The sequence below is a fragment of the Perognathus longimembris genome, chromosome 17 (assembly GCF_023159225.1).
Source record: "Perognathus longimembris pacificus isolate PPM17 chromosome 17, ASM2315922v1, whole genome shotgun sequence".
NCBI classification, from domain to species: Eukaryota; Metazoa; Chordata; class Mammalia; order Rodentia; family Heteromyidae; genus Perognathus; species Perognathus longimembris.
The window spans coordinates 7,775,144-7,791,867 of NC_063177.1; the positions used below are offsets into that span (position 1 = coordinate 7,775,144).

Below are 16,724 nucleotides of genomic sequence, written 5' to 3' on the forward strand. Positions count from 1 at the left end.
CCAAAACACACACAACACCCAAAAAAGGAACTTTAGAAATGCCATTCCTTAGCAAAGCTAATGAATAAGTAAAACTATCAATTTAGTTTGTGAAAGGTCGGATCAGTTAAAAATAAGTCATGGGACAAAAATATTTTAAGTTTAAAAGAATGCCTCTGTTTGAAGCTTACCTCTCACTACCAGCAAATTGCTTCTAAATCATTCTGTTCCCAGAGTGGAAAATGTCCAAACCACAAAGAAAATGCCAGACCCAGGATGGAGGATTGCATGGTTGGGAGAAGGAAGGTGTTTGACCCCTTACCTGCAACACATGCTGAATGCACCGAAGCCAGGATACACAATGCTGCTGGAACAACTCTGTGGGGCTCTCCCCTACCAGCAGGGACAGCAAACACAAGCCCTCAAACCTTAGAAGCAAGAGGAGAGTGATGACAAGTGAGAGGAGGTGAGACTTTAAAGGAAACCTATTGACTGCTGTTTCATTCTCCCTGGGCTATATTAATAAAACCTCATCCCAAAACTAACTACAGTTTCTACCTGCTGACTTGGAGTGAGGTGTGGACAAGGAAAGAAGGAAGCAGAGACAATCTCAGTGGGAAATAGGAAACTTGGAAACTGGGAAGAGTGGGTTCAACTCAAGTGAACTCACAAAAAGAATGAAACTCCCCATCCTCTTGGGAATGGAGAAATCTCTTGAATCCACGAGGGTGACAATGGAACGACAGATGTACAGGCAGCCCAATTCCTAAGGGAACATCCCCCTGAAGAAAAAACAGGGTTAAAAACTTACCGAGTTCTCATAGAACCAAGATGTGCATTACTGAGACTCACCAATGTCCCAAGAGCTGAAAGGTTCTAGAGGAAAGAAAAGAGAGTGAGTCAGGTAAGGTCATCAAAGATGAAAGAAAACCTCCAATCCTTTCTGTCCCTGCCCTTCCATAGTCACACCTCCTCCACCATCCCTCTACAAGGCCATTAGCCTGTATCATAGCAGCCTTTCCTAAAGTTCTCTTATCTGACCCTTGCCTCCATACTTCATCCAAACCAGAGCTAACAGAAAACAACCCACTCCTCCCCCCACCAGACTTCAATAATGGATCTGCTTGGCCTGGATCTCCCTGGAGAACACCTAGCACGGATGTACATAGGCTGCTTTCCTGGTGCTTGGTGTGTTTACCCTGATCTGCTAATCTTCTTCAACCTCAAACATCATCTTTTCCTCCTGTTCTTAAAGCTCTAAGAGTACTAACAGATCTAGTCAGAGTTCTCCTTCCAATCCTTTCCTTTCCTCATGCTGTGGGAGCCTATGAAAGACATTTTTTTAATTATCCCTTGCCACCACCCAAAGGGCTAGACTCCTCTCAAGATGTATGTGTCACTCATTCTTTTCTTTTGCTAGTCCTGGGGCTTGAACTCAGGGCCTGAGCACTGTTCCTGGCTTCTTTTTGCTCAAGGCTAGCACTCTACCACTTGAGCCACAGCACCCCTTCTGGCTTTTTCTATATATGTGGTGCTAAGGAATTAAACCCAGGAATTCATGTATATGGGGCAAGTACTCCATCACTAGGCCATATTCCCAGCCCTCACTCATTCTTTCTAAACATACATTATAGCATTACTCACTGGGTCAGGTGAAGGAAAGCACAGCTGAGTAAAAAAATAAGGTCCCTACTCTGATAGATTTAAATGTCCATTTATTTATTCAGTAAGTATTTACTTTACACCTACTTGATATGCAACATTATTTTGGATGTCTGGTAGCTTATTTTTAAGAGGACACAAATTAATGAAATACACGTTGAATACCCCTTATCAGAATATCCAAAATACTTCAAAACCAAAAACATTTTGAGAACTGACATGACACAAATGGAAAACCCATATATGACCTTATATGCTGGATTAAAGTCAAAACATTTGTTTATTCATTATCCCCTGGGGGAGGAGGGGGAAGCTCCTCTTAACTCCCCCTGGTGGTCATGTGTCTTCACTGAAAACCTAGAATTCCTAAATACACACAAGCCTGTTCACAAAGGACAATAAAATGCAGGTGCAGGGGCCAAACTAGTCAACAGGAGATCCTCTGCTATGTCCCACATAAGTCCAAGACCTACATGCATTTCCCACTATGAGGTTTTTGTTGTTTCTTGTTTTGTGATATAAAGATATTTTGTGAAATATAAAAGAAGAAGTCTGCAGACACATCCATAGGCAAGAGTGGTAAGAATAAAGAAGCAAGTATGTTTACCTACACCACACATACTCACACGATAGAAGAGACAAGGATGGCCTTAACACTACAGAAGTGACCATAAAGGACAGGGAAAGATGTGTGAAGGGATTACTAGAGAAGAACTAGACAGTAGTATGTATGTTTAACAGAACAAGAAATAAAGGGAGACTTCAAAAACAAAAATGTTAAGGAGTAGAGAAACATCTGAAAAAGCCACTCAGATGAATAGCTTCTCATTCCTAGTCCTTGCTAGTCCCACAACTGCTTCTGAAGTTTCTTCATACCTAAAATATTGAGTTTAATGTACTTAAACTTTTTTTGACCATAAAACTGAAAAACCGTATAGAAAACTTCCTTCAGGCTATATGTCTATGGTGTATACGAAAAAGCAAAAAATGAATTTCATGTTTAGGCTTGAACACTATTCTCAAGACATCTCATTATTCCAAACCTATAAAACTCAAATCCATAACACTTGTCTGAGACATTTCAAATAAAGAACACTCACTCTGCAAATAGAATGTCAGATGGTGCTAGGTGCTGCAGGAAAAGCAGAATAAAGGAGAAGAAAAGGTAGAAAAAGTGTTCTCTTAAAAGACTATTTAAGGAAGCTGGGAATGTGGCTTGATGGTAGAGTGCTTGCCTAGCATGCATGAAGCCCTGGGATCAATTCCTCAGCACCACATAAACAGAAAAAGTCGGAAGTGGCACTGTGTCTCAAGAGGTAGAGTGCTAGCCTTGAGCAAAAAGAAACTCAGGGACAGTGCTCAGGCCCTGAGTTCAAGCCCCAGGACTGCCCCCCCCCAAAAAAAAAGACTAAACAGAGACCCAAAGGAAAGTGAGAACAAGGCAAACTCTCATACACTGCTGGTAAATAGGTAAAATGATTTGCATGTGTATCTCAGGGAGGGTTGGGGGAAGATACAGAGCTGAGGGGAAAAGGGGAAAAGTGCAGCAGAGGAGCTCACTGGACACTGATGAAAGTGAACTACAAAACTCAAAGATAGATGGAGGGAGGGACTGGGAAAATGATGGAATGGAAGACTACAAAGGAAATGTACTCATTACATGACTCATGTAAATTGTAATCCCTCTGTACATCATTTTATAATAGCAATAAAGTAAAATTTTTTTGCCAGTCCTGGGGCTTGGACTCAGGGCCTGAGCACTGTCCCTGACTTCTTTTTTTGCTCAAGGCTAGCACTCTACCACTTGAGCCACAGCAGCACTCCTGGCTTTTTCTATATATGTGGTGCTGAGGAATTGAACCCAGGGCTTCATGTATACAAGGCAAGCACTCTTGCCACTAGGCCATATTCTCAGCCCCTAAAATTTTTCTTAAAAAGGTAAAATGGGGGCTAGGAATATGTCTTAGTGGCAAGAGTGCTTGCCTTGTATATATGAAGCTCTGGGTTCGATTCCCCAGCACCACATATGCAGAAAAGGGCCAGAAGTGGCGCTGTGGCTCAAGTGGCAGAGTGCTAGCCTTGAGCAAAAAAAAGAAGTCAGGGACAGTGCTCAGGCCCTGAGTCCAAGCCCCAGGGCTGGCAAAAAAAAAAGGTAAAATGGGACACACCACCAGAACCAGCAGCATCTGTGCATGCTGCCCGCATCTACTGCAACCATGGCACAGGCCACAAGCAACGTCGCCTACTTCCAGAGGGGCAGCCTGTTCTGATTCACGGTCATCACCATGTCCTTTAGCTACTTCACGTGGGTTGTCCTTTGGCCTCAGACTATATACCTTACCAGAGCTTCAGCCTCCTGGGGCCCTTCACACAGTACCAGTGGACCACCATCACACTCTCCTACATAGTGGGTTTTGGCTTGCCTGGCTGATCCATGTGGGAAGAGTTTATATATGCTATGGTATTGTGCAGGTCTAAAGGAATCACAGATAGCCGGACTCAGCTCCTCAGGTTCCTGCAGACATTTCTCTTTGGGATAGCATCTCTCTCCATCTTGATCGCTTATAGACCAAAGCACCAAAAATGCACTTGAATGTACACTCTCACCATTTATACATTCAGTTTCTTCTTTTGGGGGGTACTAGGTTTACTTGGTCATTCCACTTTCTAGGAAATACCCGTCCTGATAAGTTTTTTAAGACCCTCTAATTAGGCATCTTTCTTTCCTATGCTCTGGTTAAACTTGAATAGGTCAGTTGTTCCTTAAAAAAGAAGTGGGCACCTGTGGCTCACGCCTGTAATCCTAACTCAGGCGGCTGAGAATCACAGTTCAAAACCAGCCCTGGCAGGAAAGTCTGTGAGATTCTTATCTCCAGATAACTACCCAAAAAAGCAGGAAGTGGACTTATGGCTCAAGTGGTAGAATACTAACCTTGAACAGAAAAGCTCAAGGATAGCACCCAGGCCCTGAGTTCAAGCCTCAGGACAGAAAAGAAAAGATTCTGGCTTTCTAGCTCTGCAAACTCACTAGCTTGACAGAAGGTGCAAGACCACCTTCCCCAAGCCTTGGCTGTGTTGGTGCTTATCTGCCTTCAGCTGGAGCATATATTGGCCCATTGATCACCTTTGCTCCCACTTTCCAATCAACTCACCACCACCATCTCTCCTTCCCCCTATTTTCTCCCTACCTTTTGGGACCAAGTTAAAGAAACATTCTCTCAGTACCAGGGTTCCACACACATGTACTAGGCACTTGGGAGTTAGGAGCTGATCCTTAAAAACCTCACTTTGACTTTAAAGAAAAAGAACCAAACAGGGGCCTTGCACAGAAACCCGGAGCACCTGCTGATACCCAGCAGCCAGGTGGGGATGACCTGCCATGATGCCAGCCAGAGTTCCTGCCCTGCATGTGGCGTCTGGAACCCAGCCTTGTAGCCTGAGGGGTCTCTTGGTCCCTGCTCAATGCTGCTTCCTCTCAGGCCAGATGGTAGACAGCTTTCCTTCCCTTGGGCATGTCTGGGGTGAGATCTTCTGGACTACACACTGTAGAAGGCCCAAGAAATCACACTTCTCCCCAGCTGCCCAAGCCTGTCTACCTGTACCACAAATATTTCAATGGTTCTTGTTAGAGAAAGACCCCCTACCTATGTTTTAGAAGGATGAGGGAGAGAGAAAAAGGAAGGAAAGTAGCTAGGAAACATTAAAAAAAAAAATACAGTGCAACCATCTATGAAGCTAGCATAAGGAATCTGAGTGAAAGCAGTTCATCAGTAGGTTGGGCATGGAAAGCAAATATGATTAATATATAGGCTAGTCTGAATTACCATAGCAAAACCCCTTGATAAAACTAATACATACTAAAAAATGACCGGGGTGGGAAGAGGTAGGGAAAGTAAATGTGGGTGAATATGATCGAAGCATATATGAAAATGGAACACTGAAACCTGTTGAAATTGTTTTAAGAAGAGGGTGTGAAGTAGGGAGTATGCTAGAGGGGGTAATGTTGATTGGGGTACATTGTTTATGTGTGAAAATGTCAGTGCCCCCCCATACAACTAATATGTCAGATTGTCAAATGAGATTAACTTGAATTAAAATGCTGTGAATTAACTCTCCAAAATAAAAAATAAAAAGGTAAAATGGTACAGTCACATTAGAAAGGTCTGGCAGTTCCTCCAAGAGTTGTATAATCATTCATGACCTAGAAATTCCATCCCTAGGTATATGTGCAGAAATGAAATAAAAATGTCTTTACAATAGCTTATACGTAAAGCAACATTAGTTGCAATAAAAAAAAAGGAGGAAAATTTTTTAAAAAATAAAAATAAACCAAGTTGCAGGCTGGGAATATGGCCTAGTGGCAAGAACGCTTGCCTCGTATACATGAAGCCCTGGGTTCAATTCCTCAGCACCACATATATAGAAAAAGCCAGAAGTAACACTGTGGCTCAAGTTGGAAGAGTGCTAGGAGCAAAATGAAGCCAGACAGTGCTCAGGCCCTGAGTCCAAGCCCCAGGACTGGCAAAAAAAAAAAAAAAAGCCAAAGTAGTATATCTATATGGTTATTCAGCCATAAAAAAAAAGAAGTTCCAGTATGTGAAAAAAGTAAGAACCAAAAGTTCTTACGGAGTGAAAATATTTAAAATGGATCCAGGTGATGGTTGCACAACTCTAAAAACATGGTAAAAGGAGAAGCAATGCTTCGAGTGTAACTCAATAACAGAGCATTTACCTAACATTTGAGGTTCTGGGTTCCATCCCTAGCACTGCAGCACTAAAGGAGGTTTGGAATTGAGCAGAGTAACATTATCTAACTTGTAGTTTATCAAAAATAAATAAATACATAAATAAGTAAATTGTTAAGACAGAAATAAGATAGGAATATCCAGGTACAAGCCAATGCAGATAATGTTACTTCTGTGCTTAAGTCTTTCTTGACTTCCACACTTTTCTATTATTCACGTTAAAAGTCAACAGCTGCTTCTTTGATTCTACAAGGTCTGGCCCCTGAATCTTGGCTTCCATTTTATTACTCTTCTTTTGTTTTTGCCTTTTTTTTTTTTTTTGGTGCCAGTTCTGGGATTGAACTCAGGACCTGGGTACTGTCCCTGAGCTTTTTTTGTTGTTGTTCAGGGTTAGTGCTCTATGACTTGAGCCAAAGCTCCACTTTTCTTTTGGGGGGGAGGTGGGATAGGGTGGGGTAGTTAATTGAAGATAAGAGGCTCACAGACTTTCCTTCCCCTGCTAGCTTCCAACGGCAATCCTCTGATCTCTGCTTCCAGAGCAGCCAGGATCAAAGGTGCGAGCCACTGTTACCCACTTCTTTTTTTGTTGCTGTTATCAGTATGCCTTTGAGAGACAGAAAGAAAGAAAAGAGAGGAGAGCAAGCACAAAGAATGTACCTTTGGAGTGCTTATTTACCATGTACTCAGTTTGAACCTCAGAACAGGGGTAGGGGGGACACTGAATATGCTCAAAAAATAGCGCCAAAAGGATTTCACACCAAATTAGATATGGATGAGCATGGCTAGAAGTGGCCCACACCTATACTCTTAGCTACACAGGACGCTGAGAACTCAGCAGACTGAGATCTGAAGATTACAGTCCAAAGCCTGCCCCAAAGCAGCCCGAGCAGGAAAATCTGTTAGACTCTTACCAATTAACCACCCGAAAAAGCCGGAAGTGGGGCTGTGGCTCAGTGCTAGTGCTAGTGCTAGCCTTGAGCACAAAACCTTGGGGACCACGCCTAGGTCCTGAGTTCAAGCCCCACAACCAGTACCCCCTATCAAAAAAAAAATTAGATATGATGGAAAATATAGAAAAGGGTCAATGAAAACTTCAAGATGTTTCACTTGGGCAAACTAGAAAGATGGGTTGCCACTTGCCAAGAAGGATGTGGACAAGCAGGTTTTAGGGGTGAAAATCAGGAGTTCAATTTCAAATACATTAAATCTGTAGTATCTATTTAACAATAACACAGCTGCCAAATAGGCACTGCGTAAACAATCCGTAGTTTCAAGGAAAAGTCCTATGAAGCTGCTGGCCATAGACTGGATTGGGGCTGGGAATATGGCCTAGTGGTAAAGTGCTCACCTTGTATACATGAAGCCCTGGGTTTGATTCCTCAGTACCACATATATGGAAAAAGCCAGACCCTGGTGCTGTGGCTCAAGTGGTAGAGTACTAGCCTTGAGCAAAAAGAAGCCAGGGACAGTGCTCAGGCCCTGAGTTCAAGACCCAGGACTGGCCAAAAAAAAAAAAGACACCTACTGTGGAAAATGTAAATTTATAGTGGAAAATCCTGGGAAGTAGTACATTAACCAAGTGATGAAAATTATCATCAATCTGGTGATAATACAATATGTGCCTCCTGATGTGCTGCACTGAAAAAGATACACCATCTTTGAATTATTCCTGATAAAAATATATAACCTGAATTTAATCACGAAAGAGCAGAAAACAAAACACAAAGACATCCTACAGAATTACTATCCTGCACTTTTATTTAAAACATCAAGGGATAAGGGCATATAGCTCAGTGGCAGAGAACTTGCTAGGCATGTGACAGAAGACCTGAGTTCAATCCCTAGCATTATTTAAAAAAAAAAAAAGTGTGGTGGCACATACCTGTAATTACAGCATTTGGGAGGCTGAAGCAGGAGAATCAGAAGTCCAAAGCCAGCCTAGGCTTACATGGTGAAACTGTTTCAAAAACATAGTAATAAAAAAGGAAGAAGAAAAAGCCAGGCTCGGTAGCTCATGCCTGTAATCATTACTCAGGAGGCAAAGGTCATGAAAATCTCAGGCTAGCCTATACAAAAAAGTTCACAAAGACCCCATCTCAAACAATAAAAATTGAGGCACGGGGCTGGGGATATGGCCTAGTGGCAAGAGTGCTTGCCTTGTATACATGAAGCCCTGGGTTCAATTCCCCAGCACCACATATATAGAAAATGGCCAGAAGTGGCGCTGTGGCTCAAGTGGCAGAGTGCTAGCCTTGAGCAAAAAGAAGCCAGGGACAGTGCTCAGGCCCTGAGTCCAAGCCCCAGGACTGGCAAAAAAAAAAAAAAAAAAAAAAAAAAAAAATTGAGGCACAGTGGTTCCTGTCACCCCAACTATGCCAGAAGCATAAGTGGATCACAGAATAAGAGCACAGACAGTTCATAACTAGAAACAGAAAGGAAGGTAAAAAACATGGGCAGAGATGAAGGTAACCTGGTAAATGGGGCAATTTCCATCTATTTCTACTTCCTCTGTGAAATGGGGAGTGAGATCATCGGCTAAAAGTGAGAGTTATCAAAACTCTGAATAGAAAGTACAAAACAGTTGTCTAGGAAAGTGGAAATGTACCTGTATCACAGTAAAATGATATTGGATTTCTTAAAAATCATAAAAAAGCATAAAATATCATCATAAAATGTTAATCTACTACCTACTGAGTCAATAATATAGATTTAAATCAGTTTGAAAAAAGTCAAAAAAAAAATTTTAAAGGCCTACCTGAGATGGTAATGACTAAGAATTTAAAGTAAAATCCAGAGTTTTTAATTCCCATTTCTTACATAGGCAGCAGTAAATGTTTCTTTTTCCATTTTACCTTCTTACAGTCATATAATACTAAAGTAAACCCTTGCTTCAACTTTCAAACGATAAAAAATAAATAAATAACAGAAAGCCAAGCATCAGTGGCTCAAGTCTGTAATCCTAGCTACTAAGGAGGCAAAGATCTGAAGATCACCGTTCAAAGCCAGTCCAGGTAAGAAGTATATGAAATTCTTATCTTCAATTAACCAACAAAAAGCTGGGGTGAGCCAGGTGCTGGTGGCTCTTGCCTGTAATCCTTGCTACTCAGTAGGCTGAGATGTGAAGATCGTGATTCAAAGCTAGTCCAGGCTCAAAGTGGTAGAGTGCTAGCCTTGGGCAAAAGAGCTCAGGGATAGAGCCCAGGCCCAGAGTTTAAGCCCCTTGACTGATGAGGGCGGGGGCGGGGGGAGGGGGGGACTGGAAGTGGAGCTGTGGCTCAAGTGGTAGAGTGCTAGCCTTTGGTAAATGAGCTAAGGGACAATGACTAGACCTTGAGTTCAAGTCCCAAGACAGACAGACAGACAGAGAGAATGACTATCAACAAGAATATATGTTCTAGTTACAAAGTAGGTCTAGAATAGAGACAGACTCAATACAGACAAGGCATTGCTACGTAAAGACGAAAGTAAGTGATTGTAATAAACCACAGAACTTAAAAATGTGCATGCAGCAAAGACAGGACATGAAAGATAACACATTAATTTCTTCCTATAGAGATAAATGATAGGAAAGAAAACAGGATAAAGTGAGAATGACTGAAAGGTACTACAATTTTTTTTTCTGTCCTGGGGCTTGGACGCAAGGCCTGAGCACTGTCCCTGGCTTCTTTTTGCTCAAGGCTAACACTCTACCACTTGCGCCACAGTGCCACTTCCAGCTTTTTCTGTTTATGTGGTACTGAGGAATTGAACCCAGGACTTCATGCATGCAAGGCAAAGCAAGCACTCTACCGCTAAGCCATATTCCCAGCCCAGGACTACATTCTTTTAAGACAGTGATTAGGTAAAATTCCTCTGAACTGAAGGCATTTGATACTGAAATGAAATTTTTACTTTCCAAAGACAGAAGGTCTTAACAAGCAATGGCCTCAACATGATCTAGAAGTATGTTTCATGGGTATCTGGAGCAGTCAAGAGAAACAGAAGTCCTAAAGAATAAAGTCAATGGATAAGCAGAAGACACTACGTACAGCCTCATACAATGTTGAGTTTCAAGCAGGAGAATACTATCATCTTACTGTTATTAGCTAACTAGATAGTACCACACCCTGGGAATATAAGAACAAGGAAAATATTGTTTCTATCAAAGAATATAGTTATAGGAGACATGATATCTAGAATTTTCTTTAAAATGATCAAAAAGGAGTGGGGGGGGAGGGGGATTGGGCTGAAGAGGATTTAAGGACATAGTAAGTCTGGTGCCTGTGACTCACACCTGTAATACTAGCTTCTCAAAAGGCTAAGATCTGAGATCACAGTCTGAAGACCACCCAGGCAGCAAAGTCCATGAGACTCTTATCTCCAATTAACCACCAAAAAGCTAGAAATGGAGCTATGGCTAAAGTAGTGGAGCACTAGCCTTGAACAAAAGAAAACCTCAGGAGCAGTACCCAGGCCCTGAGTTCACAGCCTAGGACCAGCACACACACAAAAAGAAAACTTGGTAATATGTTCACTGTTAAACTTGACAGACAGAAACAGAATACAATGTGATGGCCCAAAATAGTGTACACCTGTTATTTTCTGTTTCTTTCTGATAGATAGATATATACAGGTATATATGATATATATGTATGATATATATCAGATACATGTCATTTTTTTATGACACTGGTGTTTGAACTCAGGGCTTTATATTCAGTTAGACAATCACTCTACTACCTGAACCAAGGCTCCAGAAGAGAGCCTCCAGAAGAATTTTTTTCCCGTCCAATCCTGGGGCTTGAACTCAGAGCCTGGGTGCTGTCCTTGGCCTCATTGTGCTCAAGGCTAGCACTCTGCCACTTGAGTCACAGTGCTACTTCAGCTTTTCCTGAGTAGTTTATTGGAGACACGAGTCTCACACTTTCCTGCCCAGGCTGGCTCTGAACTGTGATCTTCAGATCTGTCTCCTGCATAGCTAGGATTATAGACATGAGTCACTGGCACTTGGCTCATGTGCTAGATGGGTCCTCTACCCCTAAACAGGGCCTTCAGGCCTGATTTTTGCTTTATAAGGACAAATTTGAGGAAATGGAGTTGTGCATCAGTGGTAGAGTGCCAGCCTTAAGTAAAAAAGCTAAAAAGCCTCAGAGTTCAAGCCCTAGTAAGGGCACACACACACAAAAAAAATTGAGGCAAGTTGTATACACTATATATGAAGTATAATAAACAACATAATAGTAGAAATCACAGTTGTCAGTAAAGTTTTCTTAAAGGCACTGACAAATTAGGAACTGAGAAGACTGGGGGCAAGGGTCCCATTGCAGCTCAGTAAGGATTCCAAGAGAAGAGTAAGCACAATGGCTCTAAAGAAAAATAAAAAGAATAAAAGAAAAAGCCCAAGTACTGAAGAATGTTTAAAGGCATTAAACAAAATTAGAATTTTACATAGAAAATTCTCAGCACTGGGCTGGGAATATGGCCTAGTGGCAAGAGTGTTGGCCTCATAAACATGAAGCCCAAAGTTCCATTCCTCAGCACCACATACATAAAAAAGGCCAGAAGTGGCTCTGTGGCTCAAGTTGGCAGAGTGAGCAAAAACAAGGCAGGGACAGTGTTCAGGCCCTGAGTTCAAGCCCCAGGACTGGCAAAAAAAAAGAAAGAAAGAAAGAAAATTGCTGCTATAAACCAAGCTAGAAAATGTGCCCTGTGGTGGGGTAGTCTTATTTTGGAACTGTGGAGTTTGTGGTACCCATGAGAAAGCAAAGTTGATGACTAACCTAGAAAGAACAATCAAACAAAGGACCTTTCTTTTCAAACTCCAAGCCTATTCTTTCTTTCACTTCTGATATCAACTAGACTTCTCTGAAAGAAAAATCTACCTGGGCTAGGGATATAGCCTAGTGGCAAGAGCGCTTGCCTCGTATACATGAAGCCCTGGGTTCGATTCCCCAGCACCACATTTACAGAAAAGGGCCAGAAATGGCACTGTGACTCAAGTGGCAGAGTGCTAGCCTTGAGCAAAAAAAAAAAAAAAGAAGCCAGGGACAGTGCTCAGGCCCTGAGTCCAAGGCCCAGGACGGGCCAAAAAAAAAAAAAAAAAAAAAAAGAAAGAAAAATCTACCTACTTGAAATAAAAAACAAATCTTAACATAATATTCAATGTCGCTGAATGAAAAGGTAACATTGCTTATGAAAGTATGTGAGGAAAAAAGTATTTAGAATAGCAATTGTATTTCTAGCTTGCAGAACTAAATGGATGGTAGATCCTACGTTACATCCTGTTTTGGGTCCAAAAAATCTTTCAATTAGGCCTACACAGCTTTACATAACCTACTGTTCACTGTCTACCCAGATTACCAGCTTCATCTCTACCCATTTCTCCCTCTCCATATCTGAATCCATGGATAATGTTTTCTTTTTATTTGTTTGTTTGTTTTGCCAGTCCTGGAGCTTGAACTCAGGGCCTGGGCACTGTCCCTGAGCTTCTTTTTGCTCAAGGCTAGCACTTGAGCCACAGCACCACTTCTGGTTTTTCTGTGTATGTGGTACTGAGGAATCGAACCTAGGGATTCATGCATGCTAGGCAAGCACTTTACCACTAAGCCACATTCCCAGCCTGGAAATGTCTTTTTTTAAGGTATGAAGATTTGAACTCACCTCCCTCTTCTAGCCCTTATTTTAGTTACTTCCTAGCACAGTGCCTTCCCACAAACTTTCCTTTGATTAACTACCAACTCCATTTTATTAACAAACATTAACAGTACAAGGGAGCAGTTCATTGTGATAATCCTATATAGTGTACTTTAAACCTGTTCACTCCCTCTATTACGTGAATCCCATTTTCTTTCCTTTCCGCTCATTCCTCCTTAGGATATTATCTTGGACTCAGTTCCTTCAGAAAATGTCTAAAATTTGTATACGAGACGTCCCAAGGGAGGACTCGATTTTCTTTTTTTTTTTTTTTTTTTTTTTGGCCAGTCCTGGGGCTTGGACTCAGGGCCTGAGCACTGTCCCTGGCTTCTTTTTGCTCAAGGCTAGCACTCTACCACTTGAGCCACAGCGCCACTTCTGGCCGTTTTCTGTATATGTGGTGCTGGGGAATCGAACCCAGGGCCTCATGTATACGAGGCAAGCACTCTTGAGACACTAGGCCATATCCCCAGCTCCCGATTTTCATCTTATGCTCCCCACAATCTCGTCTGTAAGTGGAGCATGCCTAGTAGTCATTAGGCCCTAGGTAAGAGCCCATAAGAATGTGTCCCAATAACTCGAAGAACATTCAACTGGTGAGTGTCACCGTCCCCCGACACACACACACACAGAATCCATTCCGCAGTGACTAGCAATAGCTCAGCCACAGAGAACAGGCCTTGTTCTTCCCCTGGAGAAACAGTGGGTCTCAACTGGAATAGTAGCAGCTGGACCCTCGTTCTGCTCTGAGCTCTCTTCCCCCGAACCTCCCCCCACCTAGGCTTCAGTGAGGCGAAATCCCGCAGCCCAGGTGCCTCGACGACCTTCCCAACAGGGCCGCGGGCCGGCCAGCCGCGAACTTACCTGAGCCCCGCCCACCGACCCATGCAGCCGCAATAGGCACATGAGCCCAGGAAAATGTGGGGCCCAATGGACTGGGGGATGCACAGGGGCGGGGGGACCCGGTCGTGGCTGTAGCAACCCGGAAACACTCTCTAGCAGCAGCAAACGTAGCCGTGGGCCCGAGCTCATCGCCGAGAGACCCCCGGTCCCACCGGGAGCCCCCACGGAGGAGCCCGCGGACGGCCCGCTAAGAACGGCTGCCGCCATCTTCCCGGGCTCGAGTCGTGGCGCCGCGCGATGACGCAAACACACCGCGACAGACGTCTTTTAGGGAAAGTGGGTGGAGGGTGCTGCGGCCCTGTGCGCGGGGCAGGTAGGGGGCTCCGGCTGCCAGAGAGCATGCGCACGGTGGGGGGCGCGCGCCGCGGTGGCGGGGATTTGGCTCCAAGCCGGCCAGGGGCGGGGCGGGGCGGAGCGGGGCGGTCCTAGGCGTGTCATGAACACGTGGTCTGGACAAAAGGCGCCAGAGTATGAAAGATTCGCTTTAAACCAGTGGCGGGGATTGGGACTCGGTAACGCCCATTTTCTCTTTTTTTTCCTTTTTTCCTTTTTATGGTACTGGAGTTTGAATTTGAGACCTCGCACTTGGCTTTGGCAGGCTGCAGCTTGAGCCACACCACCCCCAGCCCTGGGTGACACCTAAGAACCACCCCTTTGTCTGGAATCACAGCATTAGCTACATTTCCAACGTGGAGATCATTCGCCTTTGAAAAACAAGTTCAAACAACTTAGTGAGGCATAAGATAGAAAAGGAAGCCGGGCGCCGGTGGCTCCGGCCTGTCACCCTTGCTACTCGGGAGGTTGAGATAACAGGGATCGCCCTCAGAAGCCGAAGCCAGTCTGGGCAGCAAAGTCCATGAGACTCTTACCTTCAACAAGTTACTCAGAAAAAGTCCGAAGTGAAGTGGTAGAATGCAGGCCTTGGGCAAAAGAAACTCAGACACGGCACCTAAGCCCTGAGTTCAAGCCCCTAGAGGAGCAAAAAAACAAGAAAATGAAATCTCCCTTCTCTAGATACCTTGTATGCTTTCTCTTAGTGTAGGTCTATCTACAAATGCGTAGTCTACTTGGGCATCTTTAAGCTGAATAGTAGGCATGAATCATGTAGGCTATGATTTAATTCTGTTGCTCAATACTGAGTTCTCCAGGTTTTCACTAAAATAGACACTGTAGTCAATGTGGAAACTGTTGTAAAATGGAGGTCAGATCTGGCCAGCGAAAGAGGGCAGAAGCTGACTCCACTTCCACTCTCCACAGCCCTGTATGCTCAGAAGCCCAGGAAGATTCCCTGTCCTTGTAAACAATAACGCTCCCCCACCCCCCCACCCCCCCCCACGAATCTGCGCACCAATTCTTGAAGGGCATGCCTGAATTCCTATAGGGAGGGAAGCCCAATCCCCAGGTAATGGGAGTTCCTGAAGCCAGGCCTATAGGTTGCTGAATCTGTCAAGTGCTTGGTAAGGTCCTCTCCCTGAGGGCTACAGATAACCCCCATACCTGGAAGCAATTGCCTCCCCCTTCCCTGAGGTCACATCCTGGCCACACCTCCCCATCCCTGCCCTACATATAAGGCATTCCCCCCCCCCCCTCTCTTGCCTACCTCATGCACCTTGAACTTTGGAGCAGGTCAGCAGAATAAACTTTTCTCTCCTTCCTGAAGACCACATGGCGTTCTCCTTTACCAGCTACCTACTTTAAAAACCTAACAACTGGGAGCTTCCTGTGACCCTGTCCCCTGACCTGACCCTATTTAGGGGCAGGCAAGCTCAGGCGCCATTACACCAAGCCACATGTTCGAGTCTGTCTGTCGTCCCCATGCCGTCCTAATTCAGCTCTCCATTGGAGCTGAATTGGTTTGTTGGTACTTGGAAATCCTCCGGAAGTCACTGTGCCACTGTCCTGTTCTGTTACATGTTTTTCTGAAACTGGGACTAATCCATCTGGAACTTCCCCAATAAATTCATCTTTTTACTTGAGATTGTCTGAGTGGTGGACTCTTGGAGGGATAGGGGCTCTTCCCCCCCCCACCAAATGCCATTACACTGTAATATGGAGGTCAGATCTAACCAGCACCATCATTGGCTGTTGAGGGGTGTCAAATTGACTCCATCTCAGATTAAAGAGAGCAGAAGCTCACTCCATCTTCACTAAGATCTCCCTCTATCCAGGGAAGTTTCTCTTTGCTGTGATAAGATTGTGTAAACTGCTTGACCACCTGAGTAGTGAAACGTTCAAGGTTAAACTGTGCCCTCCCATGAGTAGGCGTACCCACCTGCATCATGTGAGCCCTGCCAAATCCTGTGCCAAGGATAGGTTGGTTCAAACAGTTGCTATGAGGCAGATTGGTAACTCCATTGGCCACCTGAGTGTGGCAGGCTTGACCATGTGGTATTTGTGTTATGCCAAGTCGCGAAACGACCACCAAGAAGGCCACCGAGACTCAGACGTTCCGAAATGCAAAAGCAAGGCAAGACTTTATTCAAGCGAGCTGCAACTCGGGCCTTGTCCTACCCACCGACACAGCGGAGGTCGGGAGGAAGACCCAAGCTGCGATTACACAGGGCTTATAAAGGCAAAAAACAAAGTTACAGCCATCTGGTGTTCAAGCAAGACAAAAAACAATGTTATAGCAATCAGGTGTTCAAGCAAGCAAAATTAGGACACGGGTACAAATCTGATTTGCTCAAGGCTCGAGGTACAGGGCTCTAGGCATTCTGGGGGCAGTCAGAGTTAAGCATTCCCAGCGGTTAGAGTTCTTGACCG

At 44.1% G+C, this 16,724-nt stretch overlaps 1 protein-coding gene and 1 pseudogene across 2 annotated transcripts in view; one reads left to right on the top strand and one right to left on the bottom strand.

The window, feature by feature from the left end:
- Positions 1 to 14,182, bottom strand: part of Pelp1 (proline, glutamate and leucine rich protein 1) — a 38,667-nt gene extending 24,485 nt beyond the window's left edge. Inside the window, exons 1-4 of one of the 2 annotated variants that reach the window (XM_048365877.1) lie at positions 13,923 to 14,017; positions 832 to 855; positions 650 to 761; positions 302 to 407 (exon numbers count right to left, since the gene is read on the bottom strand). Coding sequence is in view for 1 of the 2 variants with exons in the window: in XM_048365876.1 (XP_048221833.1) it covers positions 302 to 407; positions 791 to 855; positions 13,923 to 14,168 (417 nt within the window). In the remaining variant the exon portion in view is untranslated. Of the gene's footprint in view, positions 1 to 301; positions 408 to 649; positions 762 to 790; positions 856 to 13,922 lie in introns of both variants that reach the window. The other variant, XM_048365876.1, reaches the window with a different exon arrangement.
- LOC125365719 lies at positions 3,858 to 4,247 on the top strand (annotated as a pseudogene).
- Positions 14,183 to 16,724: the final 2,542 nt, after the last annotated feature.